The 24,067-nt window shown below is 46.1% G+C and overlaps 1 protein-coding gene across 4 annotated transcripts; it reads right to left on the bottom strand.

The window, feature by feature from the left end:
* Window positions 1–1,120: 1,120 nt before the first annotated feature.
* On the bottom strand, window positions 1,121–17,212 carry PARK7 (Parkinsonism associated deglycase). Of its 4 annotated transcripts, none has more exons than XM_082668736.1 (7): window positions 17,088–17,212; window positions 15,877–15,994; window positions 14,378–14,479; window positions 12,513–12,572; window positions 11,575–11,644; window positions 7,591–7,677; window positions 1,121–1,487 (listed from the first exon to the last, which is right to left on the bottom strand). In XM_082668736.1, the coding sequence occupies exons 2-7, from the start codon at window positions 15,964–15,966 to the stop codon at window positions 1,327–1,329; spliced, it is 570 nt and encodes a 189-aa protein (XP_082524862.1). In that variant the 5' UTR covers window positions 15,967–15,994; window positions 17,088–17,212; the 3' UTR covers window positions 1,121–1,326. The 4 variants fall into 4 exon arrangements, with proteins under 4 accessions (XP_082524862.1, XP_082524864.1, XP_082524861.1 ...); XM_082668738.1 differs by having other exon boundaries at window positions 17,099–17,189; XM_082668735.1 differs by having other exon boundaries at window positions 16,995–17,136.
* Window positions 17,213–24,067: the final 6,855 nt, after the last annotated feature.

Here is a 24,067-nt window from a genome sequence, read left to right on the forward strand (position 1 = left end):
CAATTACGTTTGCATTTTTCATCAGTAACATCTGCCTCGCCTTCTGGTTCAGGGGTAGGCAAACTGCAGCCCGAGGGTGCAATCCCCGCTGCCCGGCTTGACAAAGGCTTTGCTGCACGGCCATCCTGCCTGCTTGGTGGAGTGGCTGTGGCTGCTTTTGTGCTACTAGGACAGAGCTGAGTAGTTGTGACAGAAACCTCACAGCCCACACGTCTGAAAGGCCAGGAGGGAGGGAAGGAGGAACAGGAGGGAGGGGGGAAGGAGAGACGGGGGTGGGGTGGGGGGCAAGCGGGGACAGGCAGCAGAGCACACTGGTGGTTCGGCAGTTTTACTCAGTGGCTCAGCCCTCCACCTTCAGGAGCCTGCCCACCACCTCGTTCCTCTGGGTCCCATCAGTCACTTATAAATAGTGAAACAAAAAAGCCACGGGAATTTGCTGGCTCCTGTTCACAAGTCCAGGCGTCGCCTGCTTCGGGGCAGGATCTTGGGTCAAGCACGTTCTGAGCTTTCCGCCTGTCATGCTGGAGTCACGTTCGGCCAGGCCTTTTTCCTCCAGGCTCACTGCCGGCCCTCCTGACCACCCAGCTGAGAACCCCAGCGGGCAGGGCGCAGGCCCTGGCACTGCATCCCACTGGCTGACGGTCCCACCTTGGTCAGGGTGCGTCAGGCTTTGACTGGCTGGGCCTGGGCTGTGTGCCCAGCCCTGGTGTGCATCCCACCCACTGCACACGGGAGCCGGGCGGCTCGCGGGGTGAAACAGCCAGGTACTGTTACCCAAGGAAGGGAGGGCAGGCTAGGCCAGCCTTGGGAAGTTTTCAATTCCATCTCAGGACTCTCTGCAATGGGAGACGAGGGATTAGCTTACAAAAATTCACCAGTGCAGCCAACTTCGTTGGTATCTTTTAGTCGCACATTAGAGATACAGTTAATGGACGGGAGAGAAGTCACAAGCCTTTTCAATCTCTGTTTTATGCTTTTCCTCCCTGCTGTGTAAAATGTGTTTCCTATTCATTTATTTCAGCAGCCGTATCAATAGTTAAGAGCTGCGGACGAAGCTGACAATCACTTGGTTTCACACAAGAAAACAGAGACCAGAAGTAAAAGAAGGAAGCATCAGTAGTTTTGCTAAATGCCCCATTTATTCTGCAGTCAAGGTTCAGAAACGTGGGGACACAAGTGCAGGCTGAGGAATCTCTGTGCAGCTGTCACGTCACAGCCACACTTGAGGGGGGATGGTGATGACGGCGTCTCCGCACGGTAATCCCCCTTCTTTTGTTTAAAGCGAACACGGTGAGCATGGATTACCCATCACCAAACCTCTCTGCTCTAATCTTTAAGAACCAGCGGGGCCTTCACTTGTTCGGCCACCTCCTTGCCGGCCAGCGCCTCGACAATCGCCAGGGCAAACTCGAAGCTGGTTCCCGGCCCCCGGCTGGTGACGATCAGGCCGTCCCTTTCCACGCGGTTCTCTGAGTAGCTGTAATGATCTTCGAAATAAAAACACAAAAGGGTTATGTCCCAGCGGGCTATGCTGGACAGCAAGAACCACCACTCAGCAGCCCCACTCCCCTGCAGCACTACTACTGGTCTCATGAAAATCAAAACAAGAACAAGCAAAAACCCCCGGGACAACAACGAGGTGGCCAGTCCCTCGCGACCCTCAGGCACTCCCAGCTCTCGGAGCACAGCGGGAAGATACCGAGGCCGCCACGCACAGCAAAGAGCAGGAGGCGCTACCAACTGCTGAAATGAAGTGTGTGAACACACGTGACTTCAACGCAGCTGCAAAAGCCCTCGTACGTGTGAGGGGGATGCCAGAGCAAATGCTAAGCAGTCACGTTTCTATTCCACAACACACCCAAGTGTCAATTCTGTGAAGTGAAGGGGAGAGAATACACACTCGAAAGTGTGATGGCAGGAGTTCAGGAAACGCCACCCCAAAATAGGCTGCTTTGCTTTACTGATTATTTTGAGCTAAAAGCACTTGAAAAACAGCACAGGCAGGGAGAGGGAGTGGCTTCCTCGGAACCTCCTTTCCTGCCTAAAGACAGATCATCCGGAAGGAACTCAGAAATCCCCTCCCGGGAGTCTCATCAACCGGGAGAGAAAACTAGAAGTTGACACCACACCCAGACGAACTTGTCACAACTACTACTCCTCCCATCTGCTCTTCGAAGGGTCCCTTCAACTTTCCTAAAAGCCAATTACGCTCCCCTGAGAGGCCTACCTCCCCGTCTCCTTTCTCTATTAAGATGGTACTTAAGCCAGAATTCTAAACCATCTCAGGGAGTTACTCATTTTTCCCTGGGTATCTCCCATGTATACACGTTAAGCTTGTTTTTCTCTGGTCAATCTGTCTTTTTTTTTTTTTTTTCAGGGGTCTCAACTAAGAACTCAGAAGAGTAGAGGGAAAATTACTTTTCCTTCCCTACAAAATGCTGGAGGAAAGGGGGATGAGGGTGAACTGGTGTTGAAGGTAGAAACTACCTGTGATACAGACCACCTAGGTAACGCACACACACGCGCTCTGCTGCCTCAAAATCAAACAAGCACAAACTACACATAAGGGATCGGGAGCGGGGAGGGAGGCGCGGAGGAGGAACCACACTCACTCGTCAGGGACTATTTTCCTCTGCGGCCCCAGTTGGCTGTATTTTTGCAAATGTAATAAGAAATGTGCTTCTCCTACATTCCCAGGAAGTAAACGACCCTACCTCCGGGCAAGTCTCAGGGCACAAAGCTGGGATTCCCCGCACCAGCCCCCACAGCTCTCACCCTCCACGCCAGGCAGGCGTCAGCAGACCCTCCCTCCACGCGCGCGTGCAGCACCGCCGCCCCATGCAGCCTGCCCCACCGCCCTCTTGCGCTGGGAGCTGCTGCCGGGCACACTGCACTCTTTCCGGCCCCACGGGGGGCCTGGGCCGCTCCCTCTGCCCAGGAAGCTCTTCTCAGCGACTTGCTCTTTCAACTTCAGCATCAGCACCAAGCCCTCAGAGAGGGCACCTGTGACCCCTCTCTAAACCAGGTCCCTCAGGTCACTCCATCACAGCGCCCTCGCAGCGCCGAGGAAACAATCCGTCTCCTGTTTACTGTCTATTCTGTAAAACGCTGAGCCTTCACCTGCCCGTCTGGCCCAGGGTATTAATGGCACCAAGGGGGGGCCCCCGAGGACCAGGTAAATGAAAGAATGAATGACTGTTCCTCCGCCTGCTGCCTTATTGCGGGACCTCTGCATCCAGCCTCCCTTCTGGCTGCCCTTCCCTCTACACTCAGCACCACCAAAACGGGAACCTTTCCAAAGCGCAAATCAGAGCACACCCAGTTCCCCCAGGAGAAGCCTTCACCAACTTTCTCCAGCACATTGAGGTGACCCTGAGCTCCACGTCACGGTGCACAAACCCCGGGGCCTGGCCTGCGCACAGAGACTGGACCGGAAGGAACCAGAGGGGAGACGGAAAAGAAGCCGCATCCAGGTGGGAGCAAACGGTGACCTGGATGGGACAGCGGCAACGGAGAGGAAATGAAGGTCTGAGATGTACCTTGGAGATAAAATGCCCGGGCCTTGGGGAAAGACTCGATGTGGAGAGACATCAAGGATGACTCCCAGTCGCCTGTCCTGGGCAACTGGGTGGGCGGGTGGTGGTACCACTCAGTGACGTGGGACACGAAGGACAGAGGGTCCCCTGTGAGATCCCGCCACACCCAGTCCCCGCAGGGAGAGCCAGGCACACACCGCCTCTGAACCCCTCCCCTCCCCCATGCTCAGTGCAGACCTCCTGCCAGTCCCCCCCCCACCCCCGAGAACACCTGAGGACGTGGCTCTATCTTGTTCCCTTTTCTGTTCCCAGAGCCTAAGGAAGAGCTCAGGAAATGCCTGTTCAGTGAACACATACAGAAAAACGTCTCCTGGGACTTCCCTGGCAGTCCAGTGGTTAAGAATCCGCCTTCCAATGCAGGGGACATGCGTTTGATCCCTGGTCGGGGAACTAAGATCCCACATGCCGCGGGGCAACTAAGCCCACGCGCTGCAACTAAGACCCAACGCAGCCAAAAAAAAAAAGAAGTCTCCTGAGCAAGATGCTTCTGCTGTGTTAACGAGCTTTAGAAACCACGTCCTGATGCTCGTGTCCTTTCAAAGTGGATGAATAACACCTGCAGTGATTTAGGTCTTCCTAAACCTCATTAAAAATCACGTCACCCACTGAAATAACTGACTACAGTACGTGAAACATTTCCTAGTTACACTTTTTTAGAAGAAAAGTGGATCCCTGGTTTGAGGGCGAGAGGTTTTCCTAATCTAACCTCATTTCCTGATGGTTAAAGATCATTTTAAATGCTGAACTAGGAAACCGGCTGGGCTGGGTCTCCTGGAGCTGAGACGGACAGGTCAGCGGGAGGCACGGCTCTAAATAGTTCACTTAACAACCTCTTTGTGGGTAAAATATTACAAATACAGCCTAAACTGGTTAAAGATGTTTAAAGGTTCCATGGTTCTAAGAATCTCAACCAGGAAGAGCAAAAGGTCTACTTACGGACCACCTCCACCTAGTGGCGACAATGAGGAAAACGCCCCGCGCACCAGCCAACTCCCAGCCAACCCGCAGGAGGCATTCATTCCGTTAACTTTAAGCAAACACCCCAAAGCCTCTCTCAAAGCCCAGAGATCAAACACCTGGGGGGGCCAGGGGGCAGCAACTAACGGCAGCTTTTACCTGCACACCCCTCACCTACATGGTCTGGGCGCCACAGGTGGAGGAGTCGCCACAGAGACGGGGCGTCCCAGAGAGCCCGAGATATTTACTATCTGGCCCTTCAAGGAAAAGCCGCCGACCCCTGAGCACAGCAGTTCTGGGTTCAAATCCAGGTCTGCCATTCAGTAGCTGTCTGACCCCTCTGAGCCTCCTTTTTCTCTTCTGTAAAATGGGGATGATACCAACCTAACAGGATGATCATGGGAACCCAACCGAACCAAACGCCAGCAGAAAGTGGTGGTGTCACTACCGCAGACGTGGCCAGGCAAGGGCAGCCTGTTCACTGCGGCGTCCCCAGCACTCAGCACACAGCCAGGCCTACTGATCTTAACACGACGTTCACCACGAGGACGAGACAGAGGGCCTCCCGGAGGAGACATCCAGGAAGCGATTACAGCTCCACCTCTCAGAATGTTCTGAAGGGGCAGAAACTGCAAACATTTTTCTCTTACAAGAGGACTTACGTGTAAGAGGACAGAATGCAATGCTGGTAACTTAGGCGTGTGGGGGGCCTCACCAGGACAGAGGCGGGGGCCCCAGTTCCGGCCCAGCTCCAACAAGTGGCCTCGCCTCCCCAGGCGAGGTGAAGCCAACACCTGCCTTGCTGGGCACTGGGGCTGCAAGGCTCGAGATAACACGCAGGAATATACCCTGTAGGTGCCCGAGAGTTAACGATCTCATCTTTTTCTAGTTCTATCAGCCTCAACTTCCTGAGGCGTTACAAGGAAAGAGCCACAGAGATACATGTGCAGATAGCGGGGAACACGTTCCACTCCTTCTTCCTTCTCATGTGTCGTAACTACTAAAGGAAGCCCGACTCTGTTCTTTCTAACCCTCCCAAACCCCTCCATCAGCTCAAAGTAAATTAAATCCCTACAATAAAAAACGCCCAGAAACCAGAGCCTTTAAAAGAAAAAGTCAATTTTCACAAAGATGGCTTTACTGACAACTTCGTATCTTTCTGCCAACTAAACTCACAGATTTTCCAAGAAAACACTACTTTGGATCAGATTTAAGAATACGCAGAATCTGCAACACCGAGAGTGAACCCTGACATAAACTATGGACTTTGGGTGATGACGACACATCAGCGCGGGTTCATCGACTGCAGCAAAGGCACCTGCAGCAAAGGCACCGTCTGGTGGGGGAAACAAAGCTGACGGTGAGGGGGATGGGGTGGGGTACTGGGGGTTTAGGGAAACGCTGTACTTTTTTGCTTAATTTTGCTGTGAACATAACACTCCTCTAAAAAATAAGGTCTATTAATCTTTTTAAAAAGGCAGTGAATGAAAAATGCATCACTTTACTTTGCGATGAAAGCATTAACATAAGAAAAAATTTACTTGCCCTACTTTTAGTTCAGAATAAGTCCAGAGCAGAACAGAGATAGACAAGAAAATCTATCAGTCGTGCAGCTGTTTTCAAATCCGCTTTTGATACCATTAGTCTTTTATTTTTTTTCCAACATCTTTATTGGAGTATAACTGCTCTACAATGGTGTGTTAGTTTCTGCTGTATAACAAAGTGAATCAGCTGTACGTGTACATATATCCCCATATCTCCTCCCTCTTGCGTCTCCCTCCCACCCTCCCTAACTATTAGTCTTTTTATTTAGCCACTGGTTTTTGGTTGGTGGGTGTTTTAAACAGAGCCGGTCACTCGGTCTCCCTGCTGGCTGAACGCCAGTCGAACCACTTTTGGCTTCTAAGTGGGAATCTGTGATTCCCTGCACTTATCCACACTTTTCCTTTCTCTCTGCATGTACCAGGGTCTCTGCCTCCCTGTGATATGCACTCCAGGGACAGGTGGCAGAGGAAGATACCACCTGACAAAAGACGCTACCTGGTTGGTGCTCTGAATGTCACACTGAGAAGCAGTGGCTACACAGCTGTACATCCAGGAGCTTGGTTACATTGTTTTGCTGTTAATTACACACTGCCTCAAATTTTTAAGTCTGATGCACATGTCTCTGCAAGCTGTTAACTCTTGGAGGGCAGAGACAATGACGTGCTTTTTAAAAATAATCTCCAAGTGACAAGCAACAATATGAGAATTTTTTAAAAAGTTGATCAATTATAGGTTATACTATTAGGTTAAAAAAGCAAGCTGTAGAATGTACTTACTAGATCTCATGTGAGTAACAATATTAAACTGCAAAGGGCAATGAGTATGTGCAGAGAAAATTCTAGAGTTTCACAGGAAAACTTAATAGAAGTTAAATGTGAAAAGTGGAAAGGTGCTGGGGAAGCTAGAGAGAAGCACTTCCTTTTACTTCACCCCTTTCTGTACTGTTTGCATTTTTATTTTAACCACGTATAGAAACTGTTTTCATAAAAATAAATGAATGAAAGTTAAACACCTAGCTGATATTTATAAAAGAAGCCCATGAGCGAAGGAACAGGCCTGCCTGCCACCCGGGCCTCCTCTGGAAGAAGGGAGCAATGTCCATTTTACTTTGGACTGTGGGCAAAAGGGCACATTCTGAAATCGCTATCAAGGTTTAAAATTTACCCTCAGGCCACTGGCAAAGTATTGAGTAAAAATACTCGTTAAACTGGCATTTTGCGCCACTCCGAGCCAGGCTGGCCTTTGGCTCAGCACCTGCGTTCCCGTTAGGGTGCATGTCTGCAGACCCACACCGTCAGGGGGCGCACACGTAGACACCCACACCATTAGCCCGTCTCTCTCACTGAAACACTTGCAAAGAAAGTGAGGAACACATCACACCCCAACCCACAGAGAATCCCTATGTACTACTGTCTACCAAGCGGGAGACAACGCTATAGCACAGCTTTCTGAGTAGGTCTTTTGGCTCATTACAATATAAGCAGGTACTTACTTCCGTCCATCATTTTGTCTTTAGCAAGTGGGTGTGTTGTAACTTTGCTTCCAAAACCTATTTCATGAGCCAACAGAGCCGTAGGTCCTAAAAAGAAGATGAATAAAAAGACTTAAATGTAGACACAGAAAAACCCATGTTTTAAAAATCGCAGCAGCAAAACTATTCTTCAAAATCAGGGGCTCTTATCTAAAATATGCTTACGATTCTGAAACTAAACACTTCTTAGTATGAGAGGTAAAGTGTGTTTATAATAAACCATCTGCTGAGCACATGCGGCAAAAACGCACAAACTTAAAACACATCAATAACCATTTAATCAAAAATATCTGCTTTTATAGCTGAGGCGCAAACAGATAAATAGAACATGTCCCCTCGAGGGACAGGCTGCAAGTGTAACAGGGGCACAAAGGAGGGGGAGACCATGGAGGGCAAAACGCCCTGCTTACCCTTTGCACATGGAAGATTTAGTTACACATTAAAGGCAACTAATACTCTCTGAACCCCTGGGCTTGACTGCTATTGTAGAGACTAGTTTTATTTTTCTACTTGAGAATGAAAAATTAGCACTCATCCATCTGTCTATCCAAATGTATCAGGCGGTAGGATTATTAAAATGAACAGGACATTGTACCAGCCCCAAAGGAGACACCTGTGAAATGCCCATGTCTGAGATCCAAAGGCACTGGCGTTTCTGTCTCACGACGACGCACTTAAGAACCCTGTGCAAATGCCCCCTGTGGTCCTCTACATGCACCCTCTTAAAATGAAGGTTAAAAAAAAATATGCCGCTGCTAACTTGAGATTTTTATGAATGGTCAACTTCACTGCTAATCACAAGCATATTTTGTAGGTCACAGTCCTCAAATAGGGACTAAGACAAAAAAGTCCCTATTTGTTATCTTAAAACTTTTAGAAAAGTAGTTTTTCTACCTTTTCCCTCTAAGCCACCAAAAAATAACAAAAGAAAAACTTTCTAAGGCCTAATGTCACACCCAGAAAAACTTCAGAAGAGCACCGTGGCCTTCTAAGTGGTTAGGGCACTGTGGTTAACATCCCAGGACGGATTCTGCACACTTTAACTCCAGCAAACCCAAGCACTTGCTCTCATGACCTTTCGTTTTACAGCACCGTTCCAAGGATAAAGTGGTTATATAATGGACCTACCTACAGGCTACTCAGATCTTACCTGCTACTAACAGGAAGATCAAACAAATGATATGTAATTACATAAGCTTTCTGGCTTAACGTCAGTTGTCAGTTTCATACCAAGTCCTCACTTATATCTTAACTGGAAAGCCTCTTAAATATACTTGACGCCCCCTTCCTCCTTACTTGTATGCTGCATATGAGAGCTATGTTTGGTAGCAAATCCTAAGAGTGTGTAAAAATTGAGTAATTATCTCAATTTTTATTTGATGTATTCATGAATTACCTTTAATTCTTATTTTGTAAGATTTTAATAAAAAATAATTTCCTACGTCATATATTTTAAAGCAAATTTCAAGCGAGGACTGATCGTACATGAGGACAGCAGGTCATACAGTGAGCGAGGAATTCTTAGGCCGCTCCCTCCAGGTGATAAAATGGCTGCCTATAACATCAGTGACTGTACGGTAAGCTCAAAATTACTGCTTGCCGGTGCTTCAGAATCCTAGCTGGAAAACTCGAGGGGACACTTAACTGCTCCTATTACTTGAGATTCCGGTGGATGAAATGTGGCCGAGTCTGCAACAGGGGTCCAGCTCTGAGCAGGGAGCAGAAGGTTCAGGGAACAGAGGGTCCAGTGGACAGAATCGCCTTGGGAGGCCCAGAGGCGAAAGCCAACAGCGCCACCGTGTGGTGATGTACAGAGGGAACACCAAGCCCGGCAACCGTCCCCAGCTTGCACCTGCAGCCCAGCGCTTGCCCGCAGCCTGCTCGTCACCTCCAGGCTTCCTTCCCCTGCCCCACCCAGAGTGAATCTCGTTTTATTTTCTTCTCAAGGCAGCCTCCCTTCCAATTTCTGTCTCTCCCGTTCACTCCATATTAGGGGTTAAGTTAATATTCCTTCAGTTCAATAAACCGTTCCCATTTCCTAACTGTGACAGTTAAGAATCATCTTGTTCTCATCTGCTGATTTAAACACCAGAATCTCTCCCATCACTCGTTCCAACCTCGCTGCAATCTCCTTCACAGGCCATCACGCCTCTCCTACTTTGTGCAGTACCCAGAGGGGCAGTGCAGGACATTCAACAGGACAACAGGTCACTAGCTCCGTTCACTTTACAATGTGGATGTAAATGACGACAAGGCCTGTGTGTCTTAGCAGCGTGGGATTCAAGTCTGCCTGAACACAAAACCCTGAACCAGATGTGGCTGATAATTCTACTTTGGTGACACAAAATGACAAACTGATATGTGGTTTTTACTTGCAACACAGTCCTAAGAGGACAAACCCAGCCCAAACCCTTCCTTTCTTCCTTTAGGTAAAGCACTAAGAATGAGGCAGAGGTGAGGGTCAGCACGTGGGGAGGGGGAGGGGGACTAAGCCCTTGCATGAATGACAGCACCTCTGTCTTCCTCCACAAGGAGGGCTGCAGCTGCTTGGGCTGCAGCGTCCTTCAGCAGACAGAAATCCCCGAGCCCCAAGGGCAGGTCAGAGATCAGTGCTGACCGGAACCCAAGGACGGGACTTGCCAGGTGGTTGCCCCTCAGTCCTTCCCGGTCTTTAATGCAGAGGTTCTCAAACATGTAAAGGGGTCTTAGGACCCCTCTAGCTATTATACGAGTTACATTTATCAGTATCTGCCATGCTAGAAATTAAAACTGGGACAGGTTTACAACATAAGAATACTCGAGCACACAAGCCATGCCTGAATGATGACATCATCATACTCTGATGGCACTCTTGTGAGAATAAGAAGGAAAAAGGCAAATAGTGTATAAATAGTATCTGCTCTGCCCTTACGAACCCTCTGAAAAAACTCCGAGAACCACTGCTGTAATGCAGTCCCCAGATCCCCGGCCTATGACTTCTTTTAAAAAGTCTATTGTATTGAAGAAAATATCAACACATCATTTTAATTAAACATCCATACATTCATCTCTTTATTTGTTCTTTTTTTTTTTTTTTGCGGTACGCGGGCCTCTCACTGTTGTGGCCTCTCCTGTTGCGGAGCACAGGCTCCGGATGCTCAGGCCCAGCAGCCATGGCTCATGGGCCCAGCCGCTCCGCGGCATGTGGGATCTTCCCGGACCGGGGCAAGAACCCGCGTCCCCTGCATCGGCAGGCGGACTCTCAACCACTGCGCCACCAGGGAAGCCCGTATTTGCTCTTTCTGACAAACATTTAATGAAGACCTATGAATAAGGAAAGCACCTGCCAAAATTACACTATGAAAAAAATGCAAGATGGCAGAATATCATCTGATATTAGAGCAAGAAGGATGGACTTTAAAATGGTATCAAAAACCAAAGTATTACTAGGTTTCAAAGATGTGGAGACATCGACAAAGCACCAACAGCCTTACTCTAAATTAAGTGGCAGAGAATACAGTACCTAAGACCCAGCTCTCAACACTGGGGACCAGGCAGGAAGCCCCCCAGGGCAAGCACAGGGCAGAGCTCTGACACTATGCTGGCCCAATTCTTGCTGACCCTGTGCGGGCAGAAGTACTTCCTGGCACGGGGGTTTGTCGTAACAAGCTGTTTACTGAGTGCCAGAGGGGCCACGTTCTCCTCCAGGTCCACCAAACAGGGAAAACACTAAGTTTCACCGAACGTAGACCAAAGGCAGGGAGAGGCAGAAAACGGAACTGTAGTAATTTCTGAGATGACATCAGCCTCATGCCCCAAACTAAATACACCGATACAGATGCCCTTCATACCTTAGGAAGGGGAAGAAGTACTGGGAACACGATCTTATAACTAAAGACGACCCCGTCACGAATTTTCTGAAGAAAGTCAACAACACACTTGAACACAGGACGGCTCTGTACTTACCCGCACAGATTGCGGCGATGAGGCCCTTCCTCTTTTCTTGTTCCTTCAGTATCTCCTTCACAGCAGAGGACTAGTCAAAGAAAACCAAAAACACAGCACGTCGTCATTAAGCTGCAGCCAATCTGGCTGGCAACTTCGGCAGAATCTGATTTTAGCTTAAACCACAAGGTCTTCAATCTATTTTTCAACAATACCGCTAAATCATCAATATAAAAACTACCAAATTCGTAGTGTTTCTACATCCTTAAACCCAATCAAGGCATTTACTATAAGAAAAAGGTACCCTTTTCTTAAAGATGTTTAAAGATAAGAAAAGCAATTTCCCTTGGGCATATTAACCCTTGCCATTTTGTACTCTAGGGAGAAAGACACAGAAGGGAGGAAATGTGCTGTTTTGGGTGTTTTCCGACAGCAGAGTAGGGAGTGGAGCTCAGCAGCCCCAAATGTCTGATTCCACCTGCCTCATGAGCTTCTGTGTGCCCTGCCCCTGCCACCTCTCTCTCTTCTTCTTCCTGCAGGCTAACTCTTCACACAAGACAAAAAGAAGAAGCAGCGGCTTCTTTTATGCCATTTTTCATTCAAGCTGGCAGCTCCAGCCCCCTGCAACCTCCCTAACCCCGATGGTTGAGTAGACAGCCGATCTCTTATCTTTCTAGGCTTAACCCTTCTCACAAGCACAAAATTAATCATTCTGCTGCGGTTGGGGGAAAAAAACAAGTAGTCTTATATTTGAACTGTATTCACAGAATCTGTTCATAACTGTTTCACCAATTCCGCTTACTTCTATAGTAAATGTTATCAAAAACTTTTTTTAAAAATTAAGCTAGAACAGCACTTTGTTAATTTCACCTTTTCCTAATCTATTCACAGCCTCCTTCCTGAAATATTTTAGCAGCAAACCCAGCGGAATACGAGAGGCTGAAGCCCCCCAGCTTTACCTGGCATAAATTCTGTGCGCCCAGACCACCTCCTGGCATAACCACCACATCGTAAGGTCCCTGTAACAGTTCAAAAAATGAAAAAGGATGTGAAGATGTTTCACTTGAAGTGTGCGTTAAGCAGGAACACTTTCACATCAGAGCAAAAAGCTGTTCACAGAAGAACAGTTAAATTAGGGGTTTCTCTATAATGGGATACTGTAAGTAAAAACTGCAGAAAATCTGTACACAGTAACATGAAACGATGTCCATGCTGCAGAACTGCAGGCGTTATCATGATCTCATTCCTGTACAAAGAATAAATATACACACGTATGTAGATGCATGTGTGTACACACCTCTCAATGCCCCCACATACATGTGTACAGTGTACAGACACTCATGGACAAAGGAGCTCGCCAGCTGAGGCAGGGTGGGGGGAGGGCGAGAACAAGAAAGGGACATTTAGCGTTTGACTCTGCGTTTGTCTACACCGCGTGAATTGTTTTCAACAAGAATGTACATAGTAATAAATAACTAAAAACAAAACAAACTCTAAAAAGCACAAAAAGTTTTTCTTAACCTTATGAAAAATGGAACTTGGAGGATAAAAATGATGTAATATTTTAGTATCCCAGATACCAGAACACCCTAGAAGTCTAATGATTTCAAACTTGCTGAAATTACAAATAGAAATTGGTTTAATACAGTATCTTAAATTGTTAAAAGCTTTAAAAATTTAGTCATTAAGCAAACGAAATGAAAATTTACATTTTTAGTCCAACATATACTATTTAGAGTTACTTTTAAAGACTGTAAAATGTCCTATGTTGTTTGAAAACCAAGCAAAACTTAGAACAATATTTGTGAAGTACAGGACTTTTTTCACTCCTTTTGGAAACTGAACTAAACACTAAAAAGACACAAGATGTCACCTGTTCTAAAATACCCAGACACCACAGGACAAAAAGGAACAGGGAAGGAATATTTACTCCTACTCTCTCATTTTTAACCTGCTATTTAGAAAGTTTCACCGATTTATGTGAAATACCAATGTTCTTACACTCCACAGTCTAGCAAATAAATCTGAAATATCTGGATTTATTAGAAAGGAATACACTTTTTTCTATGCATTTGAGAGTGAGGCATAGGGAAATCAGGCTCCAGGTTCCCCAGGAGGGCAGAGATGGCCGTCCATGAGAGGGCTCTGCTCCAACAGGGTACAGCCTACACTCCTGTCACACCGGCCCCTGAAGCCTGAGCCTGGTGAAACCGTGTGCAAAGTTGCCTGGTATACGTAGCGTGGGGCATGCTTCTGAGGAAAGGGGCCACAGCTCTTGACAGATTCCCGGAAGTGCTGGTCCCCCTCAAAAGGAAGAACCGCAATAATGAAAAAGTGACCAATTTCAGGGGACCTCTTACCCCTCCCTTAATCCGACCACAAATCAAGTATGAGTTGTTCCACGTAACATGAATCACACAACCACGTCTGTGTCACTGATAAAGGAAAGATAAGAAGTAGCTTTCAAGTAAAGAGTGAAAAATGAATGGGAAATGTCCACTTGACTCTTTTATATTAAGTAACACAATTATAAGCGGAGGACAGGCTGCCTGTATGAGCCAGAACACTGATGAAAGGGTCCCACCCATCCACCCACACTGAGCACACGTGGTATCAGGGACCTGCCAGGTTCCGTGGATACACAGTGGAAAAAGGCAAAGTCCTTCACTTCCCAGGGCTTAGTTTAGTGCCGAAGACGTCCAAGCAAAGTAACTTTCTTAAAATAAGTCTGTGCTAACAACAGTCTTAGATGTCGTCAAGAGACAGTTCAAGAAACTGATAAAGAAGCCAGAGGAAGGAATAATTCCAAGTATATGGAACAAACCTGTTTTTTTGCATCTTCTAGACTGGCATCAGGACAAATGACAACATCTCGGCTACACTGTACCGGGTCTTTTCCAGTCAGACCTGCAATGGTGACCTTAATCTAAGAGAAAGACATCATCATGATATTTAAGAACACTGAAACATAAATTTAGAGTAACATTTCCACAGCTGCCCTGTGTTTTAAAATAACTGGGCAGGAAATACTGCAACCAAACCATGCTGACCTTAGGCTATTAAGATGGCTAAATATATTTAATCACTAGGTCTGTCCCACTTTGCCTGGAACAGTATGAATTAAAGATGCTGTCCCAGCACCCTGTTTAGCGTCCTTTCTCCCACAAGTGTTCTGGTTTAGGTGATAAATTATATGATCATCCTATCAACAATCCACCTGGCAAAGTTGCTGCTGCCATTTAACCCTCCTGGTATTTTCTTAAGGTAGAAATACAAGTTAAAACAACGAAATACTACTCCGCCTTGCAAAAATTTACAAAGTTGACAATACTGGAAAAAATGGGAATTTTCCTCACTGCTGGTGGGCCCACATATTAGTACTTTGGATAGTCATTTGACAAAATCTAGTAACATCAACCATGCAACTAGCAATTCCTTTTAGGCATAGAGCCTAGAAAAACAGCTAAACCTGTGAACAATGAAACCTGTACAAGAATATTACAGTATTAGAATGCTGTGAAACAGTGTAATAAAGGAATGGATAGACTGGCATATTCCTACAGTGCAAGACTAAGCAGCAATTTTATTGTTTTTTATTTGACCATGCCACGCGTGGCATGCGGGATCTTAGTTCCCCAACCAGTGACCGAACCCGTGCCCCCTGCAGGGGAAGCACAGAGTCCTAACCACTGGACCGCCAGGGAATTCTCTACGCAGCACTTTTAAATAAACAAACTGGATCTATACTTTTACTACAACGTGGGCACTTTATTTAATTATTTTATTGATTGTTTCTGTGCCTCAGTTCCTTCAACTTTAAAATGAGAATGGCAATAATTCATAAGGTTATAAAATTTTAAAAAGTTTATGTAAGTGCTTAGAATGATACCTACCACTCAGTAAATGCTATTTAAGCATTCACTATGGTTATATGTGTATATACAGGTTTATACCACAGACATGCAAAATGAGAACCACACTCTTATGCTACTTTAAAGACACGCATGCGTCACTGTGAGGACAGCAGTTACCTCTGGGGCAAGAAAGGGAAAGGGATTAGGGAAATTTACAAAGAGAGCTTTGCAATGCCTTCTTCCTTTAAAGCACCTGTTCTTCAAGGCACAGGTCAGAAAGAAATATAGCAAAATGTTAACAAGTAGTAAATGTGCACAGTAGATAAACAGGTGGAATCAGTCTCTGTACTGTCGTGTCTGTTTGAAATACTTCATAAAGTACATGGAACATTACTTTATTCAAAATGACTTATAAAAATCCAAAAATGTTTTAAAAGACAGGAGAGCTAGAAAACTTTGGGGGACATACTCCAGCTCGTCTCATGACATCGACAGGGATGACCGTCTCCATCTCCTCTGCTCCTGTAGCCAGGATGACCAGAGCTCTTTTTGAAGCCATTTTGATGTTGGATTTCTTAAAGATGTAACTGAAAAAAAGAAAAAAGAAAAAAAGATTTTCGAAAAACTTTCACTGCGACTCTGTAAGAGCCAACAACTTCAATTTTAGGAACATTTTTAAGGAGAGTAACTAAGTGCCTCCTAGGGAAAAGGTTTTGATACACAAACACAACTGAGCATGAAAAATGCATTTTAGATTAACACTGGTTTTCACAGCATTTCAATTGATGTTTTTTGAGATGAAAACACAGTAAGGTTGCCAACACGCTGGTATTGTTTAGATTTTCTTTCATCATGTTTTTAAAAATCCAATTCCTAGTAATATATTGCAAATGTAATTTTCCAAGACACAAGTACATGGGTCTTTCATTTCACACGACGCGGGGGAGGTACAAAGTCATCTTTTTTCAAGTACTATTTCACAGAGAAACGACTAAACTTTATTAGCTGGGTGAGAAACGAAATACACTCTTTAGCAATTAGCTCCTGAGATTTTTGGAGGGGATTTTTTTTTTTAGTTCCAATAACTGCACTAAAAATTCGGGGGAAGTTAACAGTGTTAAATATTTGAACACACTTTTTTTTTTTAAATAACGGAGAAAAATGGTAATTCCCCCTCACTACGCTCAATGCAGCTAGATTCTCTCTTTGCACTTAGCAAACGCCGTTGTAAACGACGGCTGCTAAGCCAGGGTCTGAATAGTTTTTAGCCTGTTCTCTTTCCGCAGAGTTTGTCTTCCGTGAACTGATCTTGGTAAAACGATGCTAACACACACAGGATTAACTAGCTCCCGGCTGGTGGGATGCTTTGCACGCAAATTCCGGCAGCTTTAGCGTTGCTACTACGCTGGCGGCCTAACGGCGTCCTCTGCTTATGTCAGAAGGCCGCCCACTCCTCAAACCCTGCGAGACGTCGGCCAGGTCCGCGCCGCCTCCGGGACCCCCCGAGGGTCCAGCGGGCGGCCGGCGCGCCCTCGCCGCCCGCGGCGCCACGGCCTGCGCACACGCCGGGTTCCCCAAGACCCCGACCTGAACCTCGCCTCTCTTCCCAGGGACGCGGAGACTCGGCCCCTTCCGTCGGCACCTCTACCCGGAGGACAACAGGGCCAGAACGGGACTAACCCAGGACTCACGCAGGTACGCAAACCAGCACGCACGCGCGTCGCCTCGCTCCGGTCTCAGCCCCTCATTGCGCAGGCGCGCGCCGTCCGGCTTCTCATCGCCCCTCACTGCGCAGACGCTCGCCGTCCGGCCCGGCTCCTCAGCCTCGCACTGCGCAGACGCACGTCGCTCGCACCACGTTACGTCACGTCCGGCCGAACCCACCCTGGAGAACGGGTGGGAAGTGCCTACTGTTCTGCGTGGAGATTGTGCTCCTGGGATTGATTCCATTCGGAACAACCGGCACCGCGGGAAGCCTGTGGACTCACGTATCCTGCCGAAATCTCCCACATCCGAGGCACGGTCCGGTGTGCCTCCGGCTCACGCTGAACTTAACCCGTCTTTTTTTTTTTTCCCGCAGCCCATACGTTTTTTGCTGTGCCGGTCTGGAGAGTGCGTCGGCTTCCTTTAAATACTCATTTTCACAAAATATCAGTAGAATTGTTCCTTTCACGCTTCATCTGTGCACTTAGGGCTCCCTCTGCATTGTTCCTGTTTCCTGGAGCGCCTTCCCTCGTCGCCCCCGCTCTATTAGGACTCTTCAGGGTCTCCCTGCGCTCTGTCACCCGATCCCCTGTGACTAATTTGGTTACGGAGGCTAATTTCAGGTGTATTCGTTTCTCAAAATAGTATTTTTTAAAGATTCCAAAGCTGCTTCTGCATCCACAGAATTAGGGAGGGAGCTGAGCACGTAAATCAGGCACGTCTAGGTGTACTTACGAGATATTGTAGGGCTTCCCTGGTGGCGCAGTGGTTGAGAGTCCGCCTGCTAATACAGGGGACACGGGTTCGTGCCCCGGTCCGGGAAGATCCCACATGCTGCGGAGCGGCTGGGCCCGTGAGCCATGGCCGCTGAGCCTGCGCGTTAAAAAAAAAAAAAAAAAGAGATACTGCAGGTTGGGTCCCACACCACCACAGTAAAGCGAGACGCTCGAGTTCTTTGGTGTTCCAGTGCAAATAAGAGTTATATTGACACTATACTGTAGTCTGTTAAGTGCGCAATAGCATTACGTCCAAAAAGAGTATGTGCTTTTTTATTATTATTATTATTCCTAAAAAATGCTAACCATCACCTGAGCCTTCATGGAGTCCTAATCTTTTTGCTGATGAAAGGGTTTTGCTGGTGGAGCCTGGGATGTGGATGGCTGCTAACTGAATAGGGTGATGCTTGCTGAAGGTTGGGGGCGGCTGTAGCAATTTCTTAAACTAAAATAATGAAAATATATCAATTGACTCTGCTTTTCATGAAGGATTTCTCTACAGCATGTAGTGCTGTTTGGTAGCATTCTACCAAATGCTTTAGAACTTTTTAAGGTTGGAGTCAGCCCTCTCAAGTCCTGCCACTGCTTTGTCGGGTAAGTTGATGTCATATTCTAAATCCTTTGTTGTCATTTCAATAATTTCAGAGCATCGTCACCATTAGTAGATTCCAGCTCAAGAAACCACTTACTTAGCGCATCCATAAGAAGTAACATCTCATCTCCTTAAGGTAAAGTTTGATCATGAAATCGCAGCAACTGAGTTACATCTTCAGGTTCCACTTTTAATTCTGGGAGAATTACCAAAATGTGCCACAGACACGAAGGGAGCAAGTGCTGTTGGAAACATGGTGCTGGTAGACTTGCTTGATGCAGGGTTGCCACAAACTTTCTATTTGTAAGAAATGAAATGTCTACGAAGCACAATAAAGTGAAGTGCGATAAAATGAAGTATGTCTGTATTTGATTAATTAATTTATTGAAATTACAATCTTGTGAAAATGCACAAAGGAAACCTAAATCAAAATGGGCTGGGGAAACCATGAAGGGAGGGTTCTAACACACGTATCACTCACTGCATCTTACAGGCCCCAGGGAAAGAAAGAAAATTTCCTTCTGACACAGCAACAAGCTGCCTATAATTGCAGCCAATAAAAAACCTGCCACAGCCCTCCCCAATTTCCTTCAGAATCTAGTAAAAACTGACCTTCCGTTGGCCTCCTTGAACTTGCCTGTGGTTTTCACCATAGTTGGCTTGTCCTGAATTGCAATTCCTCTGCTATTCCCAAGTAAACTCATCTTGGCTAGCTAAAGGTCTTACTATTTTATTTGTTTTAAGGTCAACAATCTCAAATTATGTTTTTAAAAGTCTGGTTAGTGATACTTTTACTGGTTTCAGAATCCAAAATGATATGGTTACACTGAACAGACAACTCCTATCCGGGTCCCCATCCAGTTCCATTCCCACCTCCTAGGTAACAATGTTCTTAGTTTCTTGGGCATCCTTCCATTATTTATGCATGCACAAGCAAATACCAATATATACTATTATTTTCCTTCTTTCTCATAGAAATGTAGCAGACTCTATATTGTTCTGCACTTCCCTACCTGCTGCCACTACCATATTAAGAATATCTTGAAGATTTTCCACATCAAGAAGTTCCTCATTTTTTTCCCCACGGATAAATAGTATGCCATTGTGGACACGTTTCGTAGATTATTTACTGGTGCCCTATCGTTAACACTTAGGTTATTTCCAGTCGTTTTCTGCCAAAAGCACTGCATTGACTGACCATGTTCATATGTCCTACTTGTGCAAGGATAACTGGAGGGTAAATTCCCAGAAGTGGGAAATAAATTTGAGCAACTCCGTACAAGTTGAATCACTTAGCATTCTCACCATTAATGTATGAGATCAAACAGTATTTTTAAATGTCAGTGTTTTTAAAGTTTTGATTTAGATATTAAAAACCTGTTTCTTTTCAAGAAATAACACGCCATTTTTATTTGCAGAACACTTTCATATATTTCATGTTATCCTTACAATGGTGGTGACTGGTTTTTATTTAATTTTTAAAAATTGTAACTATATTAATTTATGCAGCACTGCACTCATGCAAAAAATTTAAGTGCCTCCAATCATTTTGCATTTTAAGAAGAAAATGTTTGGGGAGTTCTGGAATGACTTCACCTTTGGCTCTTTGTGAAGAAAGCAGGCAAAAGTTGCCCCCTTTTAATTTTGAAGGGGTGTGGGAAATAGAGACAAAGAGGGAGAGGAGACAAGTGGTCAGACACACTTCAAGAACAAAGGAAGGGACTTCCCTGGTGGCGCAGTGGTTAAGAATCCCCCTGCCGATGCAGGGGACGTGGGTTCAAGCCCTGGTCTGGGAAGATCCCACATGCCGTGGAGCAACCAAGCCCGAGAGCCACAACTACTGAGCCCGTGTGCTACAACTACTGAAGCCCGCGCATCTAGAGCCTGAGCACCGCAACGAAGAGTAGCCCCTGCTCACTGCAGCTAGAGAAAGCCTGCACACAGCAATGAAGACCCAATGCAGCCAAAAAAAAAAATACGTTATATATTAAAAAAAAAAGAACCAAGGAGGGATTTAGGTGGATAGAAGGAAAACTAAGAGAAGACGGGCTGTTTTGCTCTAGAGCCCATGGTAAACTCTTGTAAGGAGACAACCATACCTGCCACAGCATGAGACAACCAGGACAGAATAAAAATGGCAAGACAAAGGTTCAGTAAAAGAGAGAGAGAAAGAATCTGAGTTAACACTCCTGAGACATCTGCATCACCATCAGGAGCTGAAATGGACCTGAGTCAGTGTGAATTTTTGCCAAATGAATACATTACGTACAGTTTTAAAAACCCAAATTATTACTTAGGGTAGATTGGATTATTTTTCAGAAATATTCCCTCTTTCCTCTCCACCTGCAGCCCCTTGACTTTGGGTTTGTCCTTGCTTTGTCTAACAGACATGACCTGATCAAAGCCTTGAAAAGCACCGACCTGAGGATTAGGTTTGCTCGCTTGTACTTTGGCCTTGCCATAGGAAGAGACTGCCCCCCAGGGAACAGAATGCAGTACCCAGATTTTGTTGCACAGTGATAGCCCACTGATGACTGCCTTCAAAGGCTCATCAGGAAAAAACAGCAGCCTTCTGACTCTGTCCTTCATACTCCTCAGCCCTGCTCTCCAGAGGCAAATATTTTCAGCTCTTTAAATGATTTCTTCTGGTAATTATCTCTATTTTAAAACAATACGCTAATACTGTTATTTCTCACGTGTTTGTTTTAGACATTATATATAGACTTCCTGGCAGGTATTAACATAGTTTTCATTTCACAGATGCAGAGGTTGAGGTCCAGAGGGGTGAAGTGACTGTATAAGGTTCTGCAGAGTCTTGGTCCAATTCAGATATTCTGATGCCAGATTTCACACTCTACCCACCATAGACTCTATCAATATTACTTATTAATAAGTCAGCAACTCAACACTCTTTCAACCTTAGAGTTCATACCTATTTCTCATCACACATTTACAAAACTAAGCCAAAAAATTAAACCACTTACCAAAAAACCTTGCTCTAGTACTGGAAATGAAGACATCCCTTAGTTCAGTCCCTTTTTCCAGGTAGAACAATGCCATCCTATCCACTGCATTTTTAATTCAACATTTGACAAGTCTTTAGGCATTGGAGCAAGTACATACTAAAAGACTCTCCCTGTTTTCGAGGAGCTTAAAATTGTCAGTTTCTTGCAGCTGTTGAAACATTTATTTAAGAGATCTTGAGCTGCCTTGTGGAGCTCACAATCCAACAGTGGAGAAATGGTGTTGCTAATGTTAGTGAAGGACTTTAGGATGTGCCACCTCCAAGTATGCCACTTCAGCATATCGATTATTTTGAGTTAAAGGCATATGAAAAACAATCAGCACTCTGATTCCCATTTTTCCTTCCCCAAAGCAAATGACGCTCTTATGTAGGAACTTCCCTCCCTATACCAAGAAGAAAGAAACATTCTTATCACCAGAGAGGGAGAAGGGTCTGTTAGAATTTGTACAAAGAGACTTTGTTAAAATAACTCTCAACTTCCTCTAATTTCCCCCATTTTCTTCTACTTTCCCACAATTCCCACTTTTTGCTCAACCCAGTGTATATACACCTGGGTTTTATTTCTTCTTTGGGTCTTCCAATTCCTTACAAAATCTCCCAGGTCATGGTAAAGTTTATATTAATTTGCATGCTTTTTCTAAATCTTAATGTCAATTTAATTCTCAGGTCCAGCCAGAGGCCTTAAGAAGGTAAAGTTTTTGCGGCCCCTACATTAGCCAACAGCCAACCATGGCCCTTCTGATACTGGTTCTACAAAGCAACTTCCTGGAAGTAGCCATATCACAATAAATAGCAAAGAAGCTGCTGCCAGGTTATTTATTATTTTTTCATGGGTCACTTACATCTTGCTTAATAACACTCACTTTCTATGAATGTATCCTTTTATTTCATTGATAGCACTTATTCAGCATTTTCTTATCTTTTGTTTACTTATTTATTATGTCTCCCTTTAATCCTGTGAACGCCATGATAGGACCTTCCTGTCTTGGTCACTGCTGAATCCCTAGCATCTATTGCAGCCTCTGGCGCATAGCAGGTGTTTGATTAATTCTTGCAGGTGTTATCCTGATTTCACCCTGTAAGACGTTCCTTCCTTTCTTTGACTATGGCTATAGATTAATACTTTACATTTGTAGAATACTGAAGTTCACGATGTGATTTCAACCAATTTCTTGTTCCTATTTTAATCTTATTTCCCACGTCATTTTATTTTCACCTGCTTTCTCTTCACTGAAAGGCGGGGGAAGGTTGGGGGGATGGAAGCTCTAATTGCAGTTACTGGGCATAAAGAACCCATTTGTGGCATCAAATAAATGCATTTTTTCAATATCCAGTAAAGGCTGGGTTCAGGGCACTCCCTAGAGAGGTCCGACAGGAACTGCGAATTTCCCCTACAAGCCCCCAAAAGGTTAGGCTGGCGAGACCGGAGAAGAGTGGGCGAGCCCTGACATTTGAAGCAGCGCTGGCTCAAAGGGGGAAATTCTGACACCGAGGTCTGTGAGGGCCCGAAGGATACCTTCGCCTCTGCTCCCACCCCGTGTGAAAAGCCCCCCCAGCCGCGGGCCACGACGCACAACTCCCACGGCCAGCCGAGCGCCGGAAACGGGCCGGCTGACCCGCAGTGACGTCAGACCCACTTCCGTCGGCCTGGTCGTGCTGCGCCTGGATTGGTTGAGCCGCACCGCAGTGGGCGGGTCGGGGCGGGTCGGGCGCGAGGAGGCGGGGGCGGCACGCGGCTCGGTGGTGGGACGCTGTGAGTTCATGGCCAGCTCTAGCAGCTGCGCGACGTGACCCCTCAGGCCCACTCCTTGTGGGCGGCGAGAACGGGCCCTGAACCACGCGGCCAGTCACGTTGGGGTCGCTGCCCCTTAAAGACCTTGCGGACTTCTGGGGAAGGTTGCGCTCTGGGAGGGGGAGGCAGGAAATCGACGCTCCCCACCTCCTCGTCCCAGATTGGCTCCGGTGGCCGATTGGTGGCAGAGGGCGGTGGATGCGCGAGGGAACGACATTGACCCTGTCCCCGGTCTCTGGAGCCATGGGTGTTTTGAAGAATCAAAACCCAGGCTCTGCAGCATCCTGTGTATTCATCACCTCATTGATAACTTATTGGAAAACCTGCAGAGCCCTGTGGGAAAACAAGGCTCTGCCGTGGGCTCCGTTTTTTGTTTCTCATTTCTCCCGGAAAACAGCTGCTGCTGTGCTCTGCTCTTACTGGCACCTTATTTCTGGAAGTAGAGTAAGATCTGATTAGGGTTTCAATATGGCTTATCAAAGCTTTAAAAAACCCTTTTCAGTTATAAAATGTGAATAGTAATGCCTGTCCGTAGCTTGGTGAGGCCCTAGATCTCTCTTACCTAAAACGCCAAGCTCAAAGGAATTGAAATGTTGAGTCCCTTTTTGTTATTTCCTGTTGTAGTTCTTTAGTTCTGCTTCAGTAATGTCTTCATATAATCCAGGAGCTATGCCAACGTTTCTCTCAACGTGCAAAGTAATCAACATTCCACCCAGCAACACACATTTGAACCTAGCAGAACTTTCCTGACTCCCTACCTGTTGACTGCAT

The sequence above is a fragment of the Grampus griseus genome (genome assembly GCF_964374135.1).
Source record: "Grampus griseus genome assembly, chromosome: 1".
In the NCBI taxonomy this organism is placed as follows: Eukaryota; Metazoa; Chordata; class Mammalia; order Artiodactyla; family Delphinidae; genus Grampus; species Grampus griseus.